Genomic DNA, 27301 nt, shown 5'->3' with positions numbered 1-27301 from the left:
TGAACGCCTGACCATTAATGTAAGAACGTGGACCTTGGTTTCTACTGAGTAGGAAGGAACTGCAGATGTTGGTTTAAACTGTAGACACAAAGTGCTGGAGTAACTCAGCGGGTCAGGCAACATCTCAGGAGAGAAGGAATGGGTGACGTTTCGGGTCGAGACCCTTCTTCAGACTGATGTCGGGGCGGCGGGACAAAGGAAGGATATAGGTGGAGACAGGAAGATAGAGGGAGATCTGGGAAGGGGGAGGGGTAGAGAGGGACAGAGGAACTATCTAAAGTTGGAGAAGTCAATGTTCATACCGCTGGGCTGCAAACTGCCCAGGCGAAATATGAGGTGCTGTTCCTCCAATTTGCGGTGGGCCTCACTATGGCACTGGAGGAGGCCATGACAGAAAGGTCAGACTGGGAGGGGGAGTTGAAGTGCTCAGCCACCGGAGATCAGTTTGGTCAACGCGGACGCGAGCGCAGGTGTTGAGCGAAGCGATCGCCGAGCCTGCGCTTGGTTTTTGCCGATATAAAGAAGTTGACATCTGGAGCAGCGGATGCAATAGATGAGGTTGGAGGAGGTGCAGGTGAACCTCTGTCTCACCTGGAAGAGATAAGGGAGGGTAGGTGTGTAAAACGAGACATCAAAGGAGATAGGGATCAAAGAAAAATGTAGAATAGTTCATTGTTAGCTAGGAGAAGGTGACAACAAAACAAAACAGAGATAAAAGGTCTCGTTTTCATGCCTTGCCCTTCCTTATCTCTGTGTTTCCCTCTCCCCTGACTGTCTGAGACTTGAGTTTGAAGAAAAGTTTCGACCCGAAACGTCACCTATTCCTTCTCTTCAGAGTTGCTGCCTGTCCCCGCTGAGTTACTCCGGCACTTTGTGTCTGTCTTTGGTTTCTAATGATCCAGCCATGATCACATTGAAATGGCGGCTGGGCTGGTTCGAAGAGGAGCCGAATGGCCTACTCCTGCACCTATTGTCTAACATCATGTTGACCATCACACCATCAGCCAGCTGACTCATAAGAGTGGAAACAGGCCCTTCGGCCCAACTTGCCCACACCAGCCAACATGTCCCAGCTACACTAGTCCCACCTGCCCACATTTGGCCCATATCCCTCCAAACCTGTCCTATCCATGTACCTGTCTAATTATTTCTTAAATGTTGAGATAGTCCTTGCTTCAACTACCTCCTCTGGCAGCTCGTTCCGTACCCCCACCACCCTTTGTTTAAAAAAGATTACCCCTCAGATTCCTATTAACTTTTTTCCCCCTCTACCGTAAACCAATGTCCTCGATTCACCTAAACTGGACAAGAGATTGTGCACTCTAACCGATCTATTCCTCTCATGGATTTATACACCTCCACCATAAGGCAGTGGAGGCCAGTTCGTTGGATGCTTTCAAGAGAGAGCTGGATAGAGCTCTTAAGGATAGTGGAGTGAGGGGGTAATGGGGAGAAGGCAGGAACGGGGGTACTGATTGAGAGTGATCAGCCATGATCACATTCAATGGCGGTGCTGGCTCGAAGCGCTGAATGGCCTCCTCCTGCACCTATTGTCTATTGTCATAAGACCACCTCTCATCCACCTGCGCTCTATGGAAGAGAGTCCCAGCCTACTCAACCTCTCCCTGTAGCTCACACCCTCTAGTGCTCAGAAACTTCTCTACCCTTTCCAGCTTGACAACATCTTTCCTATAACATGGTGCCCAGAACTGAACACAATACTGAGTGTAAGAAAATAACTGCAGATGCTAGTACAAATCGAAGGTATTTATTCACAAAGTGCTGGAGTAACTCAGCGGGTCAGGCAGCATCTCAGGAGAGAAGGAATGGGTGACGTTTCGGGTCGAGACCTTTCTTCAGACTGAATTACTGAATTGAGCTCAGAAAACGCACACCTCCAGATTCAGGGACAGTTTCTTCCCAGCTGTTATCAAGGCAACTGAACCATCCTACCACAACCAGAGAGCAGTGCTGAACTACTATCTACCTCTTTGGTGACCCTCGGACTATCCTTGATCGGACTTTGCTGGCTTTACCTTGCAACTAAACGTTATTCCCTTATCATGTATCTGTACACTGTAAATGGCTCGATTGTAATCATGTATTGTCTTTCCACTGACTGGTTAGCGCGCAACAGAAGCTTTTCACTGTACCTCGGTACACGGGACAATGAATTAAGCTAAAGTAAACCTCTGTTCGTGTCACCACAGAAGGCAGTGGAGGCCAACTCACAAGAGACTTAGATATACTGTAACTCTTGGGGCTAACGGAATCAAGGGGTGTGGGGAGAAAGCAGGAACGGGGTACTGATTTCTGGATGATCAGCCAACGATCGTGTTGAATGGCGGTGCTGGCTCGAAGGGGCTGAACGGCCTCCTCCTTGCACCTACGTCTGATGTTTTCTACGTTTCTAATCCCTTCCCTCCAAACCTGCAACATGTACAAAAGAGACCACACCTGCACACAATGTTCCAGGTGCTGTCATACCCAGAGCCTTGTATATTTTCAGCACTGATCTTTGCAAACCTACAGTTTGCATTACTAATCACTGAAATGATTTAACGTGATTTTATGCCGTGGAATGACACCCTCAAACCACACGATGTGAGAATAGTACTTGGTTGTGTTGTGATTCACCCCAGCCCCCGCCAGCCCGCCACAGAAATAAACTGGGTAAACCAGGGGGATTATTAATTTATTAAATGAGTTAGAAATTTATCCGTTTTTGTTTATTATATGTGCGTATTGTGCTACAGATTTATGCTACTGCAAGCAATAATGTCAGTGTTCTTTTGTTTAGTACATATGACTATTAATCTCTCTCTCTCTCTGCCTCTCTGTCTCTACTCTCTGTCTCTCTCTGTCTCTGTGTGTGTCTCTCTCTGTGTCTCTCTCTCTCTCTCTCTCTCTCTCTCTCTCTTCTCTCTCTCTCTCTCTCTCATCTCTCTCTCTCTGTCTCTCTCTCTCTCTGTCTCTCTCTGTCTGTTCTGCTGTCTCTGTCTCTCTCTCTCTCTCTCTCTCTCTCTCTCTCTCTCTCTCTCTCTCTCTCTCTCTCTCTCTCTCTCTCTCTCTCTCTCTCTCTCTCTTCTCTGTGTCTCTGTCTCTCTGTGTGTGTGTCTCTCTCTATGTGTGTGTGTGTGTCTCTCTTTCTGCCAATGTTCCCTGGCAATGCAATACAAAATGCGCTGATCATCTCGGCAGCAGTGAGCAGCAGACAGTGGCCAGGACAGCAGGCAGCTTGCAACGGGGCAGTGGCGTAATTAGTAATTAAATGTGTTTAGAAATGTTGTCTGGGGGATAAGTGCAAGGAATTTCCCGGGCGGGCAGGCGAGGGGGGGGCTTGATGTTTGAACACAGTGGAGGAGAGCACTAAAGCTGGCAACGCTGAGACAGGAATTAAGGTTCAGGAAGGTTTGACAATAGAATGAGGCATTTGGTGTTGGGCTGTTTGTGTGAAGTTTACCTCTCAGAGAGCGGGCGTTTAAATCATAGAGTCACAGAGCGATACAGTGTGTACAGTGCGATACAGAGCGATACAGGCCCTTCGGCCCAACTTGCCCATGCCGGCCAAAATGTCCCAGCTACACTAGTCCCACCTGCCCGCGTTTGGTTCATAACCTGTCCTATCCATGTACCTGTCTAACTGTTTCTTAAATGTTGGGATGGTCCCAGCCTCAACTCCCTCCTCTGGCAGCTTGTTCCATACACCCACCACCCTTTGTGTGAAAAAGTTACCCCTCAGATTCCTGCTAAATCTTTTCCCCTTCACCTTGAACCTATGTCCAGCGTACAGTTTTGGTCTCCTAATCTGAGGAAAGACATTCTTGCCAGAGATGGTTCACCAGATTGATTCCTGGGATGGCAGGACTTTCATATGAAGAAAGACTGGATAGACTCGGCTTGTACTTGCTGGAATTTAGAAGATTGAGGGGGGATCTTATAGAAACTTACAAAATTCTTAAGGGGTTGGACAGGCTAGATGCAGGAAGATTGTTCCCGATGTTAGGGAAGTCCAGAACAAGGGGTCACAGTTTGAGATGAGAAAGTTATTTTTCACACAGAGAGTGGTGAATCTGTGGAATTCTCTGCCACAGAAGGTAGTTGAGGCCAGTTCATTGGCTATATTTAAGAGGGAGTTAGATGTGGCCCTTGTGGCTAAAGGGATCAGGGGGCATGGAGAGAAGGCAGGTACGGGATACTGAGTTGGATGATCAGCCATGATCATATTGAATGGCGGTGCAGGCTCGAAGGGCTGAATGGCCTACTCCTGCACCTATTTTCTATGTTTCTATATCTATGTCCTCTGGTCCTCGATTCACCAACTCTGGGCAACAGTGTGTGCATCCACCCGATCTATTCCTCTCATGATTTAATACACCTCCATAAGATCACCCCTCATCCTCCTGCGCTCCATGGAAGAGAGACCCAGCCTGCTCAACCTCTCCCTGTAACTCAGACCCTCTAGTCCTGGCAACATCCTCGTAAATCTTCTCTGAACCCTTCCGAGCTTGACCATGTCAAATGTTCCGGTGGAATTAGTCTGCGCAAACTTCTGGTACGTGGGAATGGCGAGGAGACTTGTTTTCCGGGACGTCGTGGGTCTGAGCTCAGTGACTGGCGTAGACACTGCCAACTGTTTGACAGCCAATGATGTGATTCTTCACTGATAAAGAAGCAAAGGAAGTCCTTTACAGCAGGTGAAGCATGTCGAGGCACCGAGTAAGCTGAGCCTCGATGCACAGGATGGAACTGCAGATGCTGGTCTAAACCCTAAGATAGACGCAAAAATGGTGGAGTAACTCAGCGGGGCAGGCAGCATCTCTGGAGAGAAGGAATGGGTGATGTTTCAGTCTGAAGAAGGGTCTCAACCCATTCCTTCTCTCCAGAAATGCTGCCTGTCCCGCTGAGTTACTCCACCTTTTCTTCAGTGTTATCTTCAGTGTTAAGCAGCACCTGCAGTTCCTTCCTACACATTAGTTTAGTTTATTGTTACGTGTACCGAGGTACAGTGAAAAGCTCTTGTGTGCTAACCAGTCAGTGGAAAGACAATACACGATTACAATCGAGCCATCTATCATTGGAGCCTAAATGTATGTTTTTAAGAATCATAACCCTTTCTTCCAATGTTCCTGCTTTGCAGCAGTGTGTGCAAGTCTATGTGTGTGTGTGTGTGTGCTTGCATCTGTGTGTGTGTGTGTGTGTGTGTGTGCGCGCGCGCCTGCGTGCGTGCGTCTGTGTGTGCGCACCTCTGTGTGTGTGTGTGTGTGTGTGCGCGCGCCTGCGTGCGTGCGTCTATGTGTGTGTGTGTGTGCGCACCTCTGTGTGTGTGCGTGCGTCTGTGTGTGTGTGCGCGTCTGTGTGATGTGTGTGAGTGCACGTCTGTGTGTGTGCGTCTGTGTGTGTGTGCTTGCATCTGTGTGTGTGTGTGTGCGTCTGTGTGTGCGTGCGTCTGTGTGTGCGTGCGTCTGTGTGTGCGTGCGTCTGTGTGTGTGCGTGCGTCTGTGTGTGTGCGTGCGTCTGTGTGTGTGTGCGTCTGTGCGTGCGTCTGTGTGTGTGCGCGCGTCTGTGCGTGTGAGCATGCATCTGTGCGTGTGTGAGCGCACCTCTGTGGGTGTGACTTGTAAACACCACTACCATACCATTGATTGGGGTCATGTTCGGCACCACACCCCATCTTCCACTCGATGACCATTGCAGAAATGTCATCTGAGCATCTTCAAGTCTGCTGCAAGGAATCAACATTTTGAAGATGGACGTAGACAGACACTTGATGAGCAAGGAGATGGAAGGAGGTTGATGGGACCATGGTTGGGATTCCAATTGGATACGCCATTGTATTGAGAGGCAGATCAAACTGGCGTTGGAAGTGGAGAAGCTGATAGCTTTTAAGAAGTTCTTGATGAAGACTAGAATCATCTTGATTCAACATGAGGTGGTGAATCTGTGGAATTCGTTGCCGTTCATGGCCACTGTGGAGGCCAAGTCAATTGATACTTTTAAGGCAGAGAAAATATGAAAGATGGATCAGCCATGATTGAATGGCAGAGAAGACTTGATGGGCCAAATGCCATTATTCCGCTCCTAGAACCTATGAACTTATGAATTTGGACGGACACAAAATACTGGAGTAACTCAGCGGGACAGGCAGCAGCTCTGGAGAGAAGGAATGGGTGACGTTTCAGACAGTCTGAAGAAGGGTCTGGACCCGAAACGTCACCCATTCCTTCTCTCCAGAGATGCTGCCCGTCCCGCTGAGTTACTCCAGCATTTTGTGCCTTTCTTTGGTTTAAACCAGCATCTGCAGTTCCTCCATGCACCACTGTATGAATTTGTATGGTGATGGGCTGGAAGCTGACAGGGGCCACAGTTTAAGAATAAGGGGTCGGCCATTTAGAACGGAGATGAGGAAAAACTTTTTCAGTCAGAGAGTTGTGAATCTGTGGAATTCTCTGTCTCAGAGAAGGCAGTGGAGGCCAATTCACTGGATGCATTCAAGAGAGAGCTGGATAGAGCTCTTAATGATAGCGGAGTCAGGGGGTATGGGGAGAAGGCAGGAACGGGGTACTGATTGAGAATGATCAGCCGTGATCACATTGAATGGCGGTGCTGGCTCGAAGGGCCGAATGGCCTCCTGCACCTATTGTCTATTGTCTGACTGCACGTTTTGGTTTTAATGGAAACCTCTTGTGTGGTTATTGAACTGCTGGTGAAATTATTGCCTGATATCCCACTTAATCCCCCGCTGCACACTTGCCATGTTGCCGATTGACTTCCTCTTCCCAACCCAGGAGGTGAAAATAGCCCCTTGGAGGCCCGAGCAGAACAGATGTCAACAGTAGCACTCCCTCCAATATAATTGTTCTCCATTCAAACTGCGCTCTGGAGGATTAAGCTTCATGTCCAACACAGTCACTCTGTTGCAGAACCGAGGCAGCAATTCCTTTACAGGGAGAAGGCAGGAGAATGGGGTTGGGAGGGAGCGATGGATCAGCCATGATTGAATGGCGGAGTAGACTTGATGGGAAGAGGGGTCTCGACCCGCAACGTCACCCATTCCTTCTCTCCCGAGATGCTGCCTGACCTGCTGAGTTACTCCAGCATTTTGTGAATAAATACCTTCGATTTGTACCAGCATCTGCAGTTATTTTCTTATACTACTCATTAAATGATACTATATTCTGCAGTGGGAGAGTCTAGGAGACAGGTGAGGAGCTATTTATTTAGCCAGAGGGTGGTGAATCTGTGGGATTCTTTGCCACAGACGGCTGTGGAGGCCAAGTGAGTGGATATTTTTAAGGCAGAGATAGATGGATTCTTGATTAGTGCGGGTGTCAGGGGTGATGGGGAGAAGGCAGGAGAATGGGGTTGGGGGGGAGAGATAGATCAGCCATGATTGAATGGCCCAGTAGGCTTGGTGGGCCGAATGGCCTAATTCTGCTCCTGTCACTTGTGATCTTCCAGATGAGACATTGTTGACTTTCTGCCTCACTGCGCCAGAGACCCGGGTTCCATCCTGACTACGGGCGCCGTCTGTACGGAGTTTGTACGTTCTCCCCGTGACCTGCATGGGGTTTCTCCAAGATCTTCGGTTTCCTCCCACACTCCAAAGACGTACATGTTTGTAGGTTAATTGGCTTGGTATAAATGTAAGTTGTTCCTAGTGCGTGTAGGGCAGTGTTGGTGTGCGGGGATCGCTGGTCGGCGCGGACACGATGGGCCGAAGGGCCTGTTTCCGCGCTGTATCTTTACAGGGTCATACGTGATGGAACCAGGCCGAACGGTCTGTTAACATGGCCCGTACACGTGATAATAAAGAACGAAGGTAGACACAAAATGCTGGAGTAACTCAGCGGGTCAGGCAGCATCTCTGGAGAGAAGGAATGGGTGACGTTTCGGGTCGAGACCCTTCAGACTGGTCATATTAATAAAGAGTATAAGAAAATAACTGCAGATGCTGGTACAAATCGAAGGTATTTATTCACAAAATGCTGGAGTAACTCAGCAGGTCAGGCAGCATCTCAGGAGAGAAGGGTCTCGACCCGAAACGTCACCCATTCCTTCTCTCCTGAAATGCTGCCTGACCTGCTGAGTTACTCCAGCATTTTGTGAATAAATACCTCATATTAATAAAGAACCAGGCTAGATGCAGGAAAAGTGTTCCCGATGTTGGGGGATTCCATAACCAGGGGTCACACAGTTTAAGAATAAGGGGGAGGCCATTTAGGGCAGAGATGAGGAAAAACTTTTTCACCCAGAGAGTTGTGAATCTGTGGAATTCTCTGCCACAGAAGGCAGTGGAGGCCAATTCACTGGATGTATTCAAGAAAGAGTTAGATTTATATCTTGGTGCTAATGGAATCAAGGGATACGGGGAGAAAGCAGGAACGGGGTACTGATTTTGGATGATCAGCCACGATCATGTTGAATGGGGTGCTGGCTCGAAGGGCCGAATGGCCTACTCCTGCATATATTTTCTATGTTTTCTAAAGAACCATAGAACCATTGAAATGAGGTTGCAATGATGTCAATAAAGATGAGTTCTTCTTTCGGAACAGCCGCTGGATTGGGTTTAATTTTCCCTCTCTGCCTTGTTTCGACAGCCTGGCTTGATAACTGGAGAAGGACTGAACCTTCTGGCTGGAAACTCTCAGCTCCATCAGCAAGGGATGAAGCTGGAGGCTGTGATGGAACAGTTACAACGGCAGCAGCAGGCTCGGCTGGAGATGGAGGGCAGGGAGAGGAAGGACAGGGGCATACGGGAGAGCCATGTCTTCTACGCCCAGCAGTTTGCCACCCAGCAGGCCGCCTTGGCAGCTTCCTCCAGGACGCCGATGGGCCCCGTGGGCAGAGGGCCGGCCATCTCAGGACCCCCGAGGGCCACCGCCAAGAGCAGCATGGACTCTGAGCCCGACGAAGAAGCCTTTGAGGGGGAGGAGGCGGGCAGCGATCTTGAGGAGGAGGAGGAGGGGGGCGAGGAGGTGGCAAGAAGAGGCCACGGGGACATGGAGGAGATGGAGATGGAGGAGGAGGAGGAGGAAGGAGACGAGGTGGAAGGAGAAGAGGAGGAGGATGAGGAGGAGTATCTCAGGAACCAGGCGGCTCCCGTCACGCCAGCTCAACGACTACCTCACGCTCACCGCCCATCAGTCAGTGGACAATCCCACAAACCCTCAAGCACCCGGCCCGCCTCGCCAAGTCAAGCACGTTCAAAGTCGCCCACTGGCCACCACGAATGGGGCTTCGAAGAACAGTACAAACAGGTAACGCGTTCCTTCTGTCGTTCACTCTCCATTGTGCCAAGCAGAGTTAAATTGCTGACATTCACTGCCCATTGTACCTAGGGTTTGCCAACTTCCTCGCTCCCAAATAAGTGACAAAGGGTGACGTCACCGCTCCCGCGTCCCACGTGACCTCGCCCAGCCAGCGGCCACGTGCTCCCGCTCCACCAATGGCGGCCGCCCGGGCCGGGAGGCGGGTTGTTACACAACCTCCGTCAGGCGGCGCCCGGACCTCCGGGACTACAGCGGCCCACAGCCGACAGTGTCCGGGCCTACAGTGTCCGGGCCTACAGTGTCCGGGCCTACAGTGTCCGGGCCTTCAGTGTCCGGGCCTTCAGTGTCCGGGCCTTCAGTGTCCGAGCCGATCGCGTCCGGGCCCAAAACACCCCTCCCCCACTCCGGGCCTAATAAGGGACAAGGGCGGTCCCGTACGGGACAAACCCATTTTGCCCAATATACGGGATGTCCCGGCTAATACGGGACAGTTGGCAACCCTAATTATACCTCCAGAGTTAAATGCTAACATGTCTGAATCACAATACGGCGTGCTTTGTTGAATACCTTCATGTTTATTTTAGTTTAGTTTAGAGATACAGCGCGGAAACAGGCCCCTCGGCCCACCGACCCGCGCTGACCAGCGATCCCCTGCACATTAACACTATCCTACACCCACACTCGGGACAATTTTTACAGTTTTATGAAATACTGTTTTGAGCAGGGTGGTGAATCTGTGGAATTCTTTGCCACAGAGGGCTGTGGAGGCCAAGTCAATGGATATTTTTAAGGCGGAGCGTGATAGATTCTTGATCAGTACGGGTATGAGGGGTTATGGGGAGAAGGCAGGAGAATGGGGTTAGGAGGCAGAGATAGATCAGCCATGATAGAATGGCGGAATAGACTTGATAGGCTGAATGGCCTCATTCTGCTCGTATGACTTATGATCTCACGAGCTTGAACAAAACTGGAACAATTTTACCCAAAGCCAATTAACCTACAAACCTGTACGTCTTTGGAGTGTGGGAGGAAACCGAAGATCTCGGAGAAAACCCACGCAGGTCACGGGGAGAACGTACAAACTCCGTACAGACGGCACCCGTAGTCGGGATCGAACCCGGGTCCCTGGCGTTGTAAGGCAGCAACTCTACCGCTGCGCCACCGTGCTGCCCGCACAGTCTGACGTGATTTTTGTCTGGGCTGATTGCCTTGTGGTTTGAGGGCTGTCTAACTGCGTGTATCCGTCAGTGCAGGGAACACTGTTCTTGGTTCATCCTCCGATGAGGAACAACAGCGCATTTCCGAATGTGTATCAACAATCGCGATTGTCGTATTTAACTCAACGCCAGGTGGTGCAGCGGTAGAGTTGCTGCCTTGCAGCGCCGGAGACCCGGGTTCGATCCCGACTGCGGGCGCTGTCTGCACGGAGTTTGTACGTTCTCCCCGTGACCCGCGTGGGTTTTCTCTGAGATTTTCAGCTTCCTCCCACACTCCAAAGACGTACAGGTTTGTAGGTTAATTGGCTTGGTGCATGTGTAAGTTGTCTCTGATGTGTTAGTGTGCGGGGATCGCTGGACAATAGACAATAGACAATAGGTGCAGGAGTAGGCCATTCAGCCCTTCGAGCCAGCACCGCCATTCAATGCGATCATGGCTGATCACTCTCAATCAGTACCCCGTTCCTGCCTTCTCCCCATACCCCCTCACTCCGCTATCCTTAAGAGCTCTATCCAGCTCTCTCTTGAAAGCATCCAACGAACTGGCCTCCACTGCCTTCTGAGGCAGAGAATTCCACACCTTCACCACTCTCTGACTGAAAAAGTTCTTCCTCATCTCCGTTCTAAATGGCCTACCCCTTATTCTTAAACTGTGGCCCCTTGTTCTGGACTCCCCCAACATTGGGAACATGTTTCCTGCCTCTAATGTGTCCAATCCCCTAATTATCTTAGTGCGGACTCGGTGGGCCGAAGGGCCTGTTTCCTCACTGTATCTCTAAACTAAACTAAACTAAGCCAGAACTATGATCTGCGCAAAACCTGTCGCTATTCACCCCCATCGAGGACGAAAAGACAATTCTATTCCTATTACAGTTAACATTCCACCCAAATTGGAAAGCATTAACTCTGCCCGCCTCATCTTTCTTCAAATCAGTCTGTGTGTGTGATTACCGAAGGAGTGGCCTGGAATCACTTCTATATTACTACAACCACAAAGTTACAAAGTCTGGCCAAGGTCCAATTCGGCTTCACATGGATATGGCTAAAGAGAACAGTCAAAGCAAACAAACTCTAAGATAACGTTTTGCAATGTGTTGGTGCTGAGAGCACTGTACAAAGATTGTGTAGGAAGGAACTGCAGGTGCCGGTTTACACCGAAGATAGACACAAAATGCTGGAGTAACTCAGCGGGACAGGCAGCATCTCTGGAGAGAAGGAATGGGTGATGTTTCGGGTCGAGACCCTTCCTCAGACTGGTTTTCAGACTAGTTTAGTTTAGAGATACAGCGCGGAAACAAACCCTTTGGCCCACCGAGTCCGTGCCGACCAACGATCCTCGCACACTAACACTGTCTTACACAACAATTTACACTTGTACCAAGCCTATTAACCTACAAACCTGCACGTCTTTGGAGTGTGGGAGGAACTGAAGATCTCGGAGAAAACCCACGCAGGTCACGGGGAGAACGTACAAACTCCGTACAGACAGCACCCGTAGTCGGGATGGAACCCAGGTCTCCGGCGCTGCATTCGCTGTAAGGCAGCAACTCTACCGCTGCGCCACCGTGCCGCCCGACTCGTTTCGCTGTCCTGACTCGTTTTGCTGTTTGTATGCTTCGTTGTCACTTCCCCTCGGCCATCAATGAATCATTCTGCATTTCCTTGATCAACGTCTGCTTTGATCTATCGTTTTCACACCTTGCCCTTCGATTCCATACCTCTAGTCTCCCTCTCCCACCTGACTCTCAGTCTGAAGAAGGGCCTCGACCCAAAATGTCACTCATTCCTTCTCTCCAGAGATGCTGCCTGCCCCGCTGAGTTACTCCGGCATTTTGTGTCTATCTTCAAGGGATAAAGTCTGATGGAGGGTCTCGACCCAAAACGTGGCTTGTCCATGTTCTCCAGAGATGCTGCCTGACCCGCTGAGTTACGGCAGCACTCTGTGTCGTTTAGTGTATAGACCAGCATCGGCAGTTCTTTGCTTCTTCATCACATCATGCTTTTCCATCCATTATCCCCCTCTCATGCTGTCATCTTGGCCTGACCTCACTAAGGAGAGGATGTGGGATATGTTAAATGCTTGTCATAACACGAAGGGATGCCAATTGATCCATTTGGACCCATGCCAAATCTCATGGGGGCAATCCCATTAGTCTTTTTCCTCTCCTTATTTCTCCATACCTCTGCAACCTTTTCTGTCCTGCATAGATCATAGAACATCGCAGGAACAGGCCCTTCAACCCACAATGTCCATGCTGAACACGATGCATAGAGACATGGAAACATAGAAAATAGGTGCAGGAGTAGACCATTCGGCCCTTCGAGCCAGCACCGCCATTCAATACGATCACGACTGATCATCCAGAATCAATATGTATAAGAAGATAACTGCAGATGCTGGTACAAATCGAAGGTTTTTATTCACAAAATGCTGGAGGAACTCAGCAGGTCAGGCAGCATCTCGGGAGAGAAGGAATGGCTGACCCTTCTTCAGACTGAAGGGTCTCGACCCGAAACGTCACCCATTCCTTCTCTCCCGAGATGCTGCCTGACCTGCTGAGTTACTCCAGCATTTTGTGAATAAAATCCAGAATCAATACCCCGTTCCTGCTTTCTCCCCATATCCCTTATCATCATATCATCATATCATATATCTACAGCCGGAAACAGGCCTTTTCGGCCCTCCAAGTCCGTGCCGCCCAGTGATCCCCGTACATTAACACTATCCTACACCCACTAGGGACAATTTTTACATTTACCCAGCCAATTAACCTACATACCTGTACGTCTTTGGAGTGTGGGAGGAAACCGATGATCTCGGAGAAAACCCACGCAGGTCACGGGGAGAATGTACAAACTCCTTACAGTGCAGCACCCGTAGTCAGGATCGAACCTGTGTCTCCGGCGCTGCATTCGCTGTAAAGCAGCAACTCTACCGCTGCGCTACCGTGCCGCCTTGATTCCATTAGCCCTAAAAGCTACAGTGCCCTCCATAATGTTTGGGACCAAAGGCCCATCACTTATTTATTTGCCTCTGTACTCTACAATTTGAGATTCGTAATACAAAAAAAAAATCACATGTGGTTAAAGTGCACATTGTCAGATTTTAATAAAGGCCATTTTTATCCATTTTGGTTTCACCATGTAGAAAACATCCAGTGAATTAGCCTCCACTGCCTTCTGTGGCAGAGAATTCCACAGATTCACAACTCTCTGGGTGAAAATGTTTTTCCTCATCTCAGTCCTAAATGGCCTACCCCTTATTCTCAAACTGTGACCCCTGGTTCTGGAGTCCCCCAACATTGGGAACATTTTTCCTGCATCTAGCCTGTCCAATCCCTTAAGAATTGTATATGTTTCTATAAGATCTTGCATAGACCATAGAACAGTACAGCACAGGAACAGGCCCTTCAGCCCACAATGTCCATGCTGAACACAATGGCAAGTTAAACTAATCTCCTCTGCATGCACATGATCCATATCCCTGCACTCTCTACGCCTATCCAAAAGCCTCAAGTTTAGTTACGCTTATAGATGCAGGAGAGAAACAGGCCCTTCGGCCCATCGAGTCCACGCCAACCAGCGATCCTCGCACATTAACACTATCCTACACACACTTGGGACAATTTTACATTTTATAACAAGCCAATTAACCAACACACCTGTGCGTCTTTGGAGTGTGGGAGGAACCTGAAGATCTCGGAGAAAGCCCACGCAGGTCACGGGCTAAATTCTGTAGAGATTAGCACCCGTAGTCGGGATCGAACCTGGGTGTCTAGCGCTGTAATGGCAGTAGCTCTACCGCTTCTAGGAGTTATCCAAGTCCTTTGGGCTAATTCCAATGGTAATATATCAATTTTTAGGTAAGGGGATTAAAACTATGCCAGGATTTCGCAGTATCATCCAACTGCACCACTCCTTGCAGTGTGTTCCAGGCTCTGTGTAAAACAACTGGCCCCACACACATCTCATTTAAACTTTGGGCGACTGGGTCCATTAACCTGTCTTTAGGATGTGGGAGGAAATCGGGGGAAGTTCAGGCAGTCGAGTGTGAGAAGGTGTGAACTGGATGCAGCCAGCAGCCGAGGTCAGGATCGAACCCTGGAGCCCCGGAGGTGTGGGGTTAACTGCTGCGCCTCCTGTGCCATCCCAAATCACTCACATAGAAACATAGAAAATAGGTGCAGGAGTAGGCCATTCGGCCCTTCGAGCCTGCACCGCCATTCAATATGATCATGGCTGATCATCCAACTCAGTATCCAACTCACACTCTTGCACGCTGGCGGATTCCCAGAATCGGCTGGAACAGGCCCTTCAGCCCACAATATTCATGCTGAACACGATGCATAGAAACATGGAAACATAGAAAATAGGTGCAGGAGTAGGCCATCCGGCCCTTCGAGCCAGCATCGCCATTCAATGTGATCACAGCTGATCATCCAGAATCAGTACCCCGTTCCTGCTTTCTCCCCATTCCGGGGATTCCCAGGGTTCGTGATTGTAAACAAAATCATGAGAGGAATAGATCGGGTAGATGCACAATCCTCCATTGTCATAGTGAGGCCCACCGCAAATTGGAGGAACAGCACCTCATATTTCGCTTGGGCAGCTTGCAGCCCAGCGGTATGAACATTGACTTCTCCAACTTTAGATAGTTCCTCTGTCCCTCTCTTCTCCTCCCCCTTCCCAGTTCTCCCACTGTCTTCCTGTCTCCACCTATATCCTTTCTTTGTCCCACTCCCCCAACATCAGTCTGAAGAAGGGTCTCGACCCGAAACGTCACCCATTCCTTCTCTCCAGAGATGCTGCCTGACCTGCTGAGTTACTCCAGCATACTCCAATGATGCCTTCGGGTAGACGCACAGTCTCTTGCCCAGAGTAGGGGAATCGAGGACCAGAGGACATAGGTTCAAGGTGAAGGGGTAAAGATTTTATAGGAATCCGAGGGGTAATTTTTTCACACAGAGGGTGGTGGGTGTATGGAACAAGCAGCCAGAGGAGGTAGTTGAGGCAGGGACTATCCCATCATTTAAGAAACAGTTGGACAGGTACATGGATAGGACAGGTTTGGAGGGTTATGGACCAAGTGCAGGCAGGTGGGACTAGTGTAGCTGGGACATTGTTGGACGTTGTGGGCGAGTTGGGCTGGAGGGGCCTGTTTCCACACTCTTTCACTCTATGACTCTAAGTGCGTTGTGCAATGCTAACTGGATTAGGCATCTTTGGCAGGGGAGTTGGAGGGAGGGGGGGGCAGGAGGAACTTGGAATAAAAGGACGTTCCTTTAGGAAGGGGAGTGGATGAGGAGAGGATGTTTAAGAATAGGTTTTAAGGTTTAAGAATAAGGGGGAGGCCATTTAGGACTGAGATGAGGAAATACTTTTCACCCAGAGAGTTGTGAATCTGTGGAATTATCTGCCACAGAAGGCTGTGGAGGCCTTGATCACTGGATGTTATCAAGAGAGAGCTCTTAGGGCTAACGGAATCAAGGGATATGGGGAGAAAGCAGGAACGGGGTACTGATTGTGGATGATCAGCCATGATCATATTGAATGGCGGTGCTGGCTCAAAGGGCCGAAAGGCCTACTCCTGTACCTACTTTCTATGTTTACTGCGGTACACATGGCAACAGTAAACCAAAACTTACGTGTCCCCAGGTTATGTAACGGTTCTGTTCGTATGAATTATCTGTAAGCCCATTGGGTTAACATATGATGAGCGTTTGGCACTGGGCCTGTACTCGCTGGAGTTTAGAAGGACCTCATTGAAACGTACTGAATAGTGAACGGCCTGGATAGAGTGGATGGGGAGAGGATGTTTCCACTAGTGGGAGAGTCTAGGACCAGAGATCATAGCCTCTCCTTTGGGAAGATGAGGAGGAATTTCTTTAGTCAGAGGGTGGTGAATCTGTGGAATTCATTGCCACAGAAGGCTGTGGAGGCCAAGTCAGTGGATGGATATTCTTAAGGCAGAGACAGATAGATTCTTGATTAGAGCGGGTGTATCAGGGGTTATGGGGGGAAGGCAGGAGAATGGGGTTGAGAGGGATGAGATAGATCAGCCATGATTGAATGGTCTGAAGAAGGGTCTCGACCCGAAACGTCACCCATTCCTTCTCTCCCGAGATGCTGCCTGACCCGCTGAGTTACTCCAGCATTTTGTGAATAAATACCTTCGATTTGTACCAGCATCTGCAGTTATTTTCTTATATGATTGAATGGCGGGGTAGACTTGATGGGCCGAACGGCCTAATTCTGCTCCTATCACTTATGAACGAGAGGGGAGAGGGAGCGTTGAGAGATGGGGAAAATAATTTTTCTTGACAAAGTGGAGAGGCTATTAGTGTAACTGTACCACGGGCCAAAGCCGGTAATCACTGCCATCTGTTAGCATGGAAATTGAAACTGTGATGTTTGGCGGAGGGCCAGATGAAGCTTTCAAAGAACAGCGAGCTGGGGAAAGCCTCTGGCATAAACGCTGTGTTTTTGGACGAGTATCAAAAGATTTATAGCTGCGTCGTGCCAGCAATGCTTGGCCTGACGAGAGGCCAGCGCCTTGAAGCGGGATCGTGCGTGTGTGCAGGTGCCTTGCATGTTGCTGAGCTCCTAATTTAATTAGCCGCCAGCTGTCATCGAGGGTGTCTTGAGGAAGCAGGTTCCCTGTCGGTCAGAGCAGGCTCCGGGGGCTGAAGGAAGGCAGGCCTGTCCTCCAGAAGACTGACACAAAACGCTGGAGTAACTCAGCGGCACAGGCAGCATCTTTAAAGAGACGTTCCCCATTCATCACCCCAAACGTCACCCATTCCTTCTCTCCACAGTTGCTGCCTGACCCGATGTGTTTGTTTAGTTTATTTGTTTCGAGATACAGCGCAGAAACAGGCCCTTCGGCCCACCGGGTCCGCGCTGCCCAGCGATCCCGCACATTAACACTATCCTTCACACACTAGGGACAATTTACACTTACACCAAGGCAGTTTACCTGCGTACCGGCACGTCTTTCGAGTGTGGGAGGAAACCGAAGATCTCGGAGAAAGCCCACGCAGGTCACGGGGAGAACGTACAAACTCCGTACAGACGGCACCCGTAGTCAGGATCGAACCTGAGTCGAACCAGTGCTGCATTCGCTGTAAGGCAGCAACTCTACCGCTGCGCCAGCATGCCGCCCTTCAACATAGGTTCAAGTTGAAGAGGAAAAGATTTGATAGGAAACAGAGGGGTAACGTTTTCACACAATGGACCAAGCTGCCAGAGGAGGTAGTTGAGGGTGGGACTATCCCACCGTTTCAGAAACAGTTAGACAGGTATCATATCATATCATATATATACAGCCGGAAACAGGCCTTTTCGGCCCTCCAAGTCCGTGCCGCCCAGTGATCCCCGTACATTAACACTATCCTACACCCACTAGGGACAATTTTTACATTTACCCAGCCAATTAACCTACATACCTGTACGTCTTTGGAGTGTGGGAGGAAACCGAAGATCTCGGAGAAAACCCACGCAGGTCACGGGGAGAACGTACAAACTCCTTACAGTGCAGCACCCGTAGTCAGGATCGAACCTGAGTCTCCGGCGCTGCATTCGCTGTAAAGCAGCAACTCTACCGCTGCGCTACCGTGCCGCCCATGGATAGGACACCTTTGGAGGGGTATGGACCAAATGCGGGCAGGAGGGACTAATGTAGCTGGGACATGTTGGTCTGTGTGGGCAAGTTGGGCAGGGGGCCTGTTTCTACGCTGTGACTCTAAATGTCTAGACTGCTGTCAGGTATAGAGCTAGTTTCAGCTTTACTTGGTGAGGAATTAAACACTGGCTTGTTGCCAGGGAGAATTTCCCTGATCCTTTCTCAGGGATGTTTTTAATCTGACGGGGCAAATGCAAACGTTATTTCTCGTAGAATTGTACGGCACTGAAAATAGGGTTGCCAACTTCCTCACTCCCAAATACGGGACAAGGTGACATCACTACCCCGCGCCCCACGTGACCTCACCCAGCCAGCGGCCACGTGCTCCCGCTCCATCAATGGCGGCCGCCCGGGCCGGGAGGCAGGTTGTGTAGGAAAAAAAACTGCAGATGCTAGTTTGAATCGAAGGTATTTATTCACAAAATGCTGGAGTAACTCAGCGGGTCAGGCAGCATCTCTGGAGAGAAGGAATGGGTGACGTTTCGGGTCGAGACCCTTCTTCAGACTGATGTCAGGGGGGCGGGACAAAGAAAGGATATAGGTGGAGGAAAAACGTTTTCAGTCAGAGAGTTGTGAATCTGTGGAATCCTCTGCCTCAGAAGGCAGTGGAAGCCAATTCTCTGAATGCATGCAAGAGAGAGCTAGATAGAGCTCTTAAGGACAGCGGAGTCAGGGGGGTATGGGGAGAAGGCAGGAACGGGGTAATGATTGAGAATGATCACCCATGATCACATTGAATGGCGGTGCTGGCTCGAAGGACCGAATGGCCTCCTCCTGCACCTATTGTCTATTGAGACAGGAAGACAGTGGGAGAACTGGGAAGGGGGAGGGGAAGAGAGAAGGGAATGGGTGACATTTCATGTTTGAAGAAGGGTCTCGACCCGAAACATCACCCATTCCTTCTCTCCCGAGATGCCTCCTGACCCTCTGAGTTACCCCAGGATTTTGTGTCTACCTTCGATTTAAACCAGCATCTGCAGTTTTTTTTCCTACCCCCTTCTCTTATGTTGTTCACCGTCAGTCTATTTTCTGCGCTGCCGTTTGAAACATCTAATTGGGCTATTGAGTTTCTACATCCACTGTAGTTTGCTGCCACAGTTTAATCTGCCTGCCAAACAATGATATTAAATTTCCCCGTTCTTCGAAAGAAAGGGAATCTCCGTGCATGCGACCGACGTTGATTGAGTAACCAGCTGCATCTCGCCACGCCTCTCCACAATCTCCCAGCCCCTGGCACGCTTTACAAGGGGTCTGAAGAAGGGTCTTAGACAATAGACAATAGGTGCAGGAGGAGGCCATTCAGCCCTTCGAGCCAGCACCGCCATTCAATGTGATCATGGCTGATCATTCTCAATCAGTACCCCGTTCCTGCCTTCTCCCCATACCCCCTGACTCCGCTATCCTTAAGAGCTCTATCCAGCTCTCTCTTGAATGCATTCAGAGAATTGGCCTCCACTGCCCTCTGAGGCTGAGAATTCCACAGATTCACAACTCTCTGACTGAAAATGTTTTTCCTCATCTCCGTTCTAATTGGCCTACCCCTTATTCTTAAACTGTGGCCCCTGGTTCTGGACTCCCACGACATTAAGAACATGTTTCCTGCCTCTAACGTGTCCAACCCCTTAATAATCTTATACGTTTCGATAAGATCTCCTCTCATCCTTCTAAATTCCAGTGTATACAAGCCTAGTCGCTCCAGTCTTTCAACTAACGACAGTCCCGCCATTCCGGGAATTAACCTAGTAAACCTACGCTGCACGCCCTCAATAGCAAGAATATCCTTCCTCAAATTTGGAGACCAAAACTGCACACAGTACTCCAGGTGCGGTCTCACGAGGGCCCTGTACAACTGCAGAAGGACCTCTTTGCTCCTTTACTCAACTCCTCTTGTTATGAAGGCCAACATCTTGACCCGAAACGTCACCCATTCCTTCTCTCCACAGATGCCGCCTGGGATATTCCAGCGTTCTGGGGGGAACTTTGCCTCGGGTGGAGATGGGTTTAATAATGTACCTGTTTAAAAGATCTCAATGAACACAATTAGGAAAATATATAATTGATATGATCATAAGACATAGGAGCAGAATTAGGCCATTCAGCCCATCAAGTCATACCCCCCCATTCAATCATGGCTGGTCTATCTCTCCCTCCTAACCCCATTCCCCTGCCTTCCCCCATAAACCCTGACACCCGCACTAATGAAGAATCTATCTACTTCTGCCTTAAAAATATCCACTGACTTGTCCTGCACCGTCTTCTATGACAAAGAATTCCACAGATTCACCACCCTCTGACTAAAGAAATTCCACCTCATCTCCTTCCTAAAGGAACGTCTTTTAATTCTGAGGCTGTGCCCTCTGGTCCTGGACTCTCCCACCAGTGGAACCATCCTCTCCACATCCACTCTATCCAGGCCTTTCACACTTCGGTAAGTTTCAGTACACGGCCTGGATAAAGTGGATGTGGAGAGGATGGTTCCACTGGTGGGAGAGTCTAGGACCAGAGGCCACAGCCTCAGAATTAAAGGACGTTCCTTCAGAAGGAGATGAGGAGGTATTTCTTCAGTCGGGGTTGGCGAATCTGTGGGATTCATTTCCACAGAAGGCTGTGAAGGCCAAGTCAATGGATTCTTTCAAGGCAGACAATAGTCTAATTCCGAGGCTCTGACCACTGGCCTTAGACTCTCCCACTGGTGGAAACATCCTCTCTACGTCCACTCTATCCAGGCCTTTCACTATGCGGTAAGTTTCAATGAGGTCCCCCCTCATCCTTCTAAACTCCAGCGAGTACAGGCCCAGTGCTGACAAACGCTCATCATATGTTAACCCACTCATTCCAGGTATTTATTTCACAAAAAGCTGGAGCAACTCAACAGGTCAGGCATCATCTCAGGAGAGAAGGAATGGGTGACGTTTCGGGTCGAGACCCTTCTTCAGTCAGTCTGAAACGTCGCCCATTCCTTCTCTCCTGAGATGCTGCCTGACCCGCTGAGTTACTCCAGCATTTTGTGAAATAAATACCTTCCATTTGTACCAGCATCTGCAGTTATTTTCTTACACTCATTCCAGGGATCATTCACATTCTTTAGCCTCCTGCGATCTTCCAGTGAATACAATACAAGTTTGGGGAACAGCTTCTTATCTTCTACTGAGGCACGCCAAGACTCTTGAGGCACGACACGGAATTCAACAATTTCAGATAACCTGCCTTTCCAGATGGGCCCCAAAACTGGCCCATTGGTTGATTGGTTAAAAGATACAGCATCAAAACTGTCCCTTTGATCCACCATCGATTGCAGAAAGAAAAATTTGTACATAGGATATTCACTAAGGATGGGGTGTGGGGCGAGATTTTTTTAGTTTGGAGATGCAGTGTGGATGGAGGCCCAGTCCACACCGGCCGTCGATCGCGCCCGTTCACACTAGAACTATGTTACCCCACTTTCCCTCCCACATCCCGGGAACACCCGGTAACAGGGAGGAACGTGCAAACTCCACACAGACAGCACCCGAGGTCAGGATCGAACCGGGGTCTCTGGTGCTGTGAGGCAGCCACTCTACCGGCGGTGCTACGGTGGGGCGGCACGGTGGGGCAGCGGTAGAGTTGCTGCCTTACTGGGAATGCAGCGCCGGAGACCCGGGTTCGATCCCGACTACGGGCGCTGTCTGTACGGAGTTTGTACGTTCTCCCCGTGACCTGCGTGGGTTTTCTCCGATCTTCCGTTTCCTCCCACACTCCAAAGACGTGCAGGTGTGTAGGTTCACCTGCACCTCCTCCAACCTCATCTATTGCATCCGCTGCTCCAGATGTCAACTTCTTTACATCGGCGAAACCAAGCGCAGGCTCGGCGATCGCTTCGCTCAACACCTGCGCTCGGTCCGCATTGACCAATCGGATCTCCCGGTGGCCGAGCACTTCAACTCCCCCTCCCACTCCCAGTCTGACCTTTCTGTCATGGGCCTCCTCCAGTGCCATAGTGAGGCCCAGCGCAAATTGGAGGAACAGCACCTCATATTTCGCCTGGGCAGCTTGCAGCCCAGTGGTATGAACATCGACTTCTCCAACTTTAGATAGTTCCTCTGTCCCTCTCTTCCCCTCCCCCTTCCCAGATCTCCCTCTATCTTCCTGTCTCCACCTATATCCTTCCTTTGTCCCACCTTCCTGACATCAGTCTGAAGAAGGGACTTGACCCGAAACGTCACCCATTCCTTCTCTCCTGAGATGCTGCCTGACCTGCTGAGTTACTCCAGCATTTTGTGAATAAACACCTTCAGGTGTGTAGGTTCATTGGCTTGGCACAAGTGTAAATTGTCTCCAGTGTGTGTAGGATAGCGTTAATGTGCAGGGATCGCTGGTGGGCACGGACACGATGGGCTGAAGGGCCTGTTTCCGCGCTGTATCTCCAAACCCTGCTCCCGATTACCAGCAACAGTGGGGCCAGTAATGGAAGGAGAAAGATTTGCTTTCAGATAGACCCTTTTAACAAGCGGGAGCACGTGGCCGCTGGCTGGGTGAGGTCACGTGGGGTGAGGTCACGTGGGGCGCGGGGCGGTGACGCCACCCTTTGTCCCGTATTTGAGAGTGAGGAAGTTGGCAACCCTACTGATATGGGACAAGGGCGGTCCCGTACGGGACAAAGCAATTTAGCCCAAAATACGGGATGTCCCGGCTAATACGGGACAGTTGGCAACGCGACTTCCTACACACTTCTCTGCACTCTTCCCAGCTTGTTAGCCATGATTATGCTTTGGGATCTCCTCACACTACCTCAGCACCGCATTGAACAGATGAGTTAGATCCCATCCAACCAACACCTTAAGCCCCTGACCACTCCCTTGGATGTGTAGCACTTAGGGTTGCCAACCGCCCGTTATTAGCCGGGACAGGGCGGCACGGTAGCGCAGCGGTAGAGTTGCTGCTTTACAGCGAATGCAGCGCCGGAGACTCAGGTTCGATCCTGACTACGGGTGCTGCACTGTAAGGAGTTTGTACGTTCTCCCCGTGACCTGCGTGGGTTTTCTCCGAGATCTTCGGTTTCCTCCCACACTCCAAAGACATACAGGTATGTAGGTTAATTGGCTGGGTAAATGTAAAAATTGTCCCTAGTGGGTGTAGGATAGTGTTAATGTACGGGGATCACTGGGCGGCACGGACTTGGTGGGCCGAAAAGGCCTGTTTCCGGCTGTATATATATGATATGATATGATATGATCCCGTATTTTGGGCTAAATTGGTTTGTCCCGTATGGGACCGCCCTTGTCCCGTATTAGGCCCGCGGGCCGTTGTAGGCCCGGACACTGTAGGCTAACGGAGTGTGTTCTGGGAGCGGGGCGGGCGTGTTCCCCTGACGGAGGTTGCGTAGCGACCCGGCTCCCGGCCCGGGCAGCCGGCGTTGGTGGAGCGGGAGCACGTGGCCGCTGGCTGGGTGAGGTCCCCTTGTCCCGTATTTGGGAGTGAGATAGTTGGCAACCCCCGGTAGTACTGTTGCTTCTGCATTGAGTCCATGATAATAATCAATAGCAGGCTGACAAATGGAAGGGAAGGGAAAAAAGAGCCTTGTTACAAATCATTAGCAAGACAGGACCGGCGGAAGTGATTTAACTTGGGTCTTGTGTGTTTATGTGAGAGCTGGCTGGTTTTCAGTCTGGGAGGGTGGGGTGGGTGGTGGGAAACAATCTGTCCTCCCCCCACATCCCCACCACTCATGCGCACAGAAGAAATACCACCAGTACAACTCGTGAGCGTGGGATGCTTGGCATTTTATTGAGCTGTCTTGCAATGCCTTTAATTAGCATTTGGGGAGTCTGGTAAATAGCTGCTGAAGCTGCAAAAACAGAATTTCTTAATGAGCGGGACAGAAAAAAACCCTCAAAGCTGCAGTAATATCCCATGTGTGTCTTTATTTTTTTAAAAAAATAAGGCACTTTTTAGTCTGGTTCAATTTAGTTTATTGTCACGTGTACCGACCGAGGTGCAGTGAAAAGCTTTTTATTCTGTTGTTGCGTGTTATCCAGTCAGCGGAAAGACCATACATGATTACAAGTGTGCAGGAAGGAACTGCAGATGCTGGTTCTAACCGGCGATCTATGTACTAAACCTCTCGTTTGTTTGTTTGTTTGTTCCTGAACTACAGCCAGAACGGTACACGATAGCGCGACAATTCTAGGCCCCACCTTACTCACCGTCGTCCCTTTGGTGCTAATGGAAGAAGTTTCATTGAAATCGGTGTTATATTTTTTAAGTTATTCACATTTTAAAGTTTAAATCTATCTCCTAGGGAGGTTGGGAGGGAGGGGGGAGGAGGATGGAGTGGTAGGGGAGGGGAAGAGAGGGGGAGAGAGGGGGGAGGGGGAGAGAGGGGGGAGGGGGTGAGAGAGGGGGGGAGGGGGTGAGAGGGGGAGGGGGGAGAGAGGGGGAGGGGGGGGAGAGAGGGGGAGGGGGGAGAGAGAGGGGGAGGGGGGAGAGAGAGGGGGAGGGGGGAGAGAGAGGGGGAGGGAGGGGGAGAGAGGAGAGAGGGGGAGAGGGAGAGGGGAGAGAGGGGGCTGCACCAATAAGGAGAGGTTCGGGCCCAACGGGTCCACTTGATCTAGTAGACACTAAAAAAGCTGGAGTAACTCAGAGGGACAGGAGAGAAGCATCACTGGAGAGAAAGAATGGGTGACGTTTCGGGTCGAGACCCTTCTTCAGACAATCAAGCTGTGTACAGATACAGGATAAAGGGGATAACGTTTAGTACAAGGTAAAGTCTGATTAAAGATAGTCCGAGGGTCTCCAGTGAGGCAGATGGTAGGTCAGGATTGCTTTCAAGTGGGGTGGGTAAATTCTCTGTATTTTAACTTTGGTTCTGCAGTTCTAATTTGGTCAACGTTCGGTAGTTACGCAGCTCTTGTGATAAAAATGGCTTACATGAAAGTCATTCCAGGGACCTCATTCGCAGTCATGTGCTCGGGGCTAAATTATTCACGGTTTCTGAAGTTCCCTTAGGTGTCTTGAGAAATAAGTCTGTTCTCGGAGGCACAGCTGGCTTGTGGGCGGCAGAGGATGAAATAGAATCTGCTTGTTAGATAAAAATCTAGCCTTCTTTAAAAAAGAAAAAGTTGACTGTCCAGGCTTGCGGCTCATTCGATTAAAGTATACATCCTGTTAATTTTGTAGGGAAGAACTGCAGATGCCGCCGGTTTAAACCGAAGATAGAGGCAGAAGGCCGGAGTAACTCAGCGGGACGGGCAGCATCTCTTCAGAAGGGCCAGAAACGGCACTCCAGGGATGCTGCCTGTCCCGCTGAGTTACTCCAGCATTTTGTGTCGATCTTCGGTTTCAACCAGGATCTGCAGTTCCACCCGACCCACTCCGTCATTCCCCCCCCCCCCCCCCCCCCCCAACCAGGCTCCTCTCCCCCCCTTCTCCCCTCCCGTCCCACCAATTAGCTACACACAGAATGCCACTTCCCTGAGCAGAGGAAAGCAGTGTTTCGACATTACGGATAAGCTACTGTATTTGGAAGCGAGACTTTGCGCTATCATTGTGTGGGGGCTGGTGTGTCTAGCTCGACACACAGCAGGGCATGTTGGTTGCACATCTGTTTAGAAGGTTCTTAAATTTATGGAAGTGAGAAACTGGTTTGGGATTGGTTCTGTCTTTCAACTGAGGAGAGGCAACTGTGGCAGTGTAGTGTACACAACCATTGTGGACAGGCACGAAACATAAACTGTGTCTCTGCCTGTTTTCCATCACTGTTTGGTGCAGACTGCTTAACGCTGATGTGTGTGTGTGTGACTGAATAGTGAAAGGCCTGGATAGAGTGGACGTGGTGAGGATGTTTCCACTAGTTTAGTTTAGTTTAGTTTCGAGAAACAGGCCCTTCGGCCCACCGGGTCCGCGCCGACCAGCGATCCCCGCACACTAACACTATCCTACACACACGAGGGACAAGTTTTTACATTTACCAAGCCACTTTACCTACAAACCTGTACGTCTTTTGAGTGTGGGAGGAAACTGAAGATCTCGGAGAAAACCCCACGTGGTCACGGGGAGAACGTACAAACGCCGTACTGACGTTTAGACAGGTTTAGTTTAGTTTCGAGATACAGCGGAAACAGGCCCTTCGGCCCACCGGGTCCGCGCCGACCAGCGATCCCCGCACACTAATACTATCCTACACACACTAGGGACAATTTTTTACAATTACCCAGCCAATTAACCCTACAAACCTGCACGTCTTTGGAGTGTGGGAGGAAACCGAAGATCTCGGAGTAAACCCACGCAGGTCGCGGGGAGAACGTACAAACTCCGTACAGACGGCGCCCGTAGTCGGGATGGAACCAGGGTCTCCGGCGCTGCAAGCGCTGTAAGGCAGCAACTCTACCGCTGCGCCACCGTGACCGCCCACTTGTGGGAGAGACTAGGACTAGAGGGCACAGCCACAGGATTAAAGGACGTTCCTTTAGGAAGGAGATGAGGAGGAATTTCTTTTGTCAGAGGGTGGTGAATCTGTGGAATTCTTTGCCAGAGACGGCTGTGGAGGCCAAGTCAGTGGATATATTTATGGCGGAAATGGATAGATTCGGGATTTGTACGTGTGTCAGGGGCAATGGGGAGAAGGCAGGAGAATGGGGTTAGGAGGGAGGGATAGATCAGCCGTGATTGAATGGTGGAGTAGACTTGATGGGCTGAATGGCCTCATTCTGCTCCTATTATTTGACTTATGACCATATGACTGTGGCTCAAAAGGGCCTCTCCCCCAGTCAGAAGGTTACAAGTCTGTGGATAGGGTTGCCAACTTCCTCACTCCCAAATACGGGACAAAGGGTGACTTCACCGCCCCGCGCCCCACGTGACCTCACCCAGCCAGCGGCCACGTGCTCCCGCTCCACCAATGGCGGCCGCCATTGGTGGAGCGGGAGCACGTGGCCGCTGGCTGGGTGAGGTCACGTGGGGCGTGGGGCGGTGACGTCACCCTTTGTCCCTTCTTTGGGAGTGAGGATGTTGGCAACCCTACTAATACGGGACAAGGGCGGTCCCGTACGGGACAAACTAATTTAGCCCAAAATACGGGGATGTCCCGGCTAATACGGGACTGTTGGCAACCATATCTGTGGGCCACCCGCTCCTAATGGTCATCTCAGTTTCTG

At 50.3% G+C, this 27301-nt stretch overlaps 2 protein-coding genes across 2 annotated transcripts in view; one reads left to right on the top strand and one right to left on the bottom strand.

Annotated features, from left to right (window-relative positions):
• The window catches only part of LOC144610862 (AT-rich interactive domain-containing protein 3B-like), a 30480-nt gene extending 24564 nt beyond the window's left edge, over window positions 1-5916 (bottom strand). Inside the window, exon 1 of the mRNA XM_078429830.1 lies at window positions 5640-5916. Coding sequence (XP_078285956.1) covers window positions 5640-5916 — 277 coding nt within the window. The remainder of the gene's footprint in view (window positions 1-5639) is intronic.
• Window positions 5917-8666: 2750 nt separating this feature from the next.
• The window catches only part of LOC144610860 (AT-rich interactive domain-containing protein 3B-like), a 179372-nt gene continuing 160737 nt past the window's right edge, over window positions 8667-27301 (top strand). Inside the window, exon 1 of the mRNA XM_078429829.1 lies at window positions 8667-9260. Within this exon, the coding sequence (XP_078285955.1) occupies window positions 8667-9260 (594 nt within the window). The remainder of the gene's footprint in view (window positions 9261-27301) is intronic.

Source organism: Rhinoraja longicauda, chromosome 38 (genome assembly GCF_053455715.1).
Source record: "Rhinoraja longicauda isolate Sanriku21f chromosome 38, sRhiLon1.1, whole genome shotgun sequence".
NCBI lineage: Eukaryota > Metazoa > Chordata > Chondrichthyes > Rajiformes > Arhynchobatidae > Rhinoraja > Rhinoraja longicauda.
The sequence above is the reverse complement of the archived record's forward strand: the minus strand, read 5'-3'. Positions and strand labels throughout refer to the sequence as shown.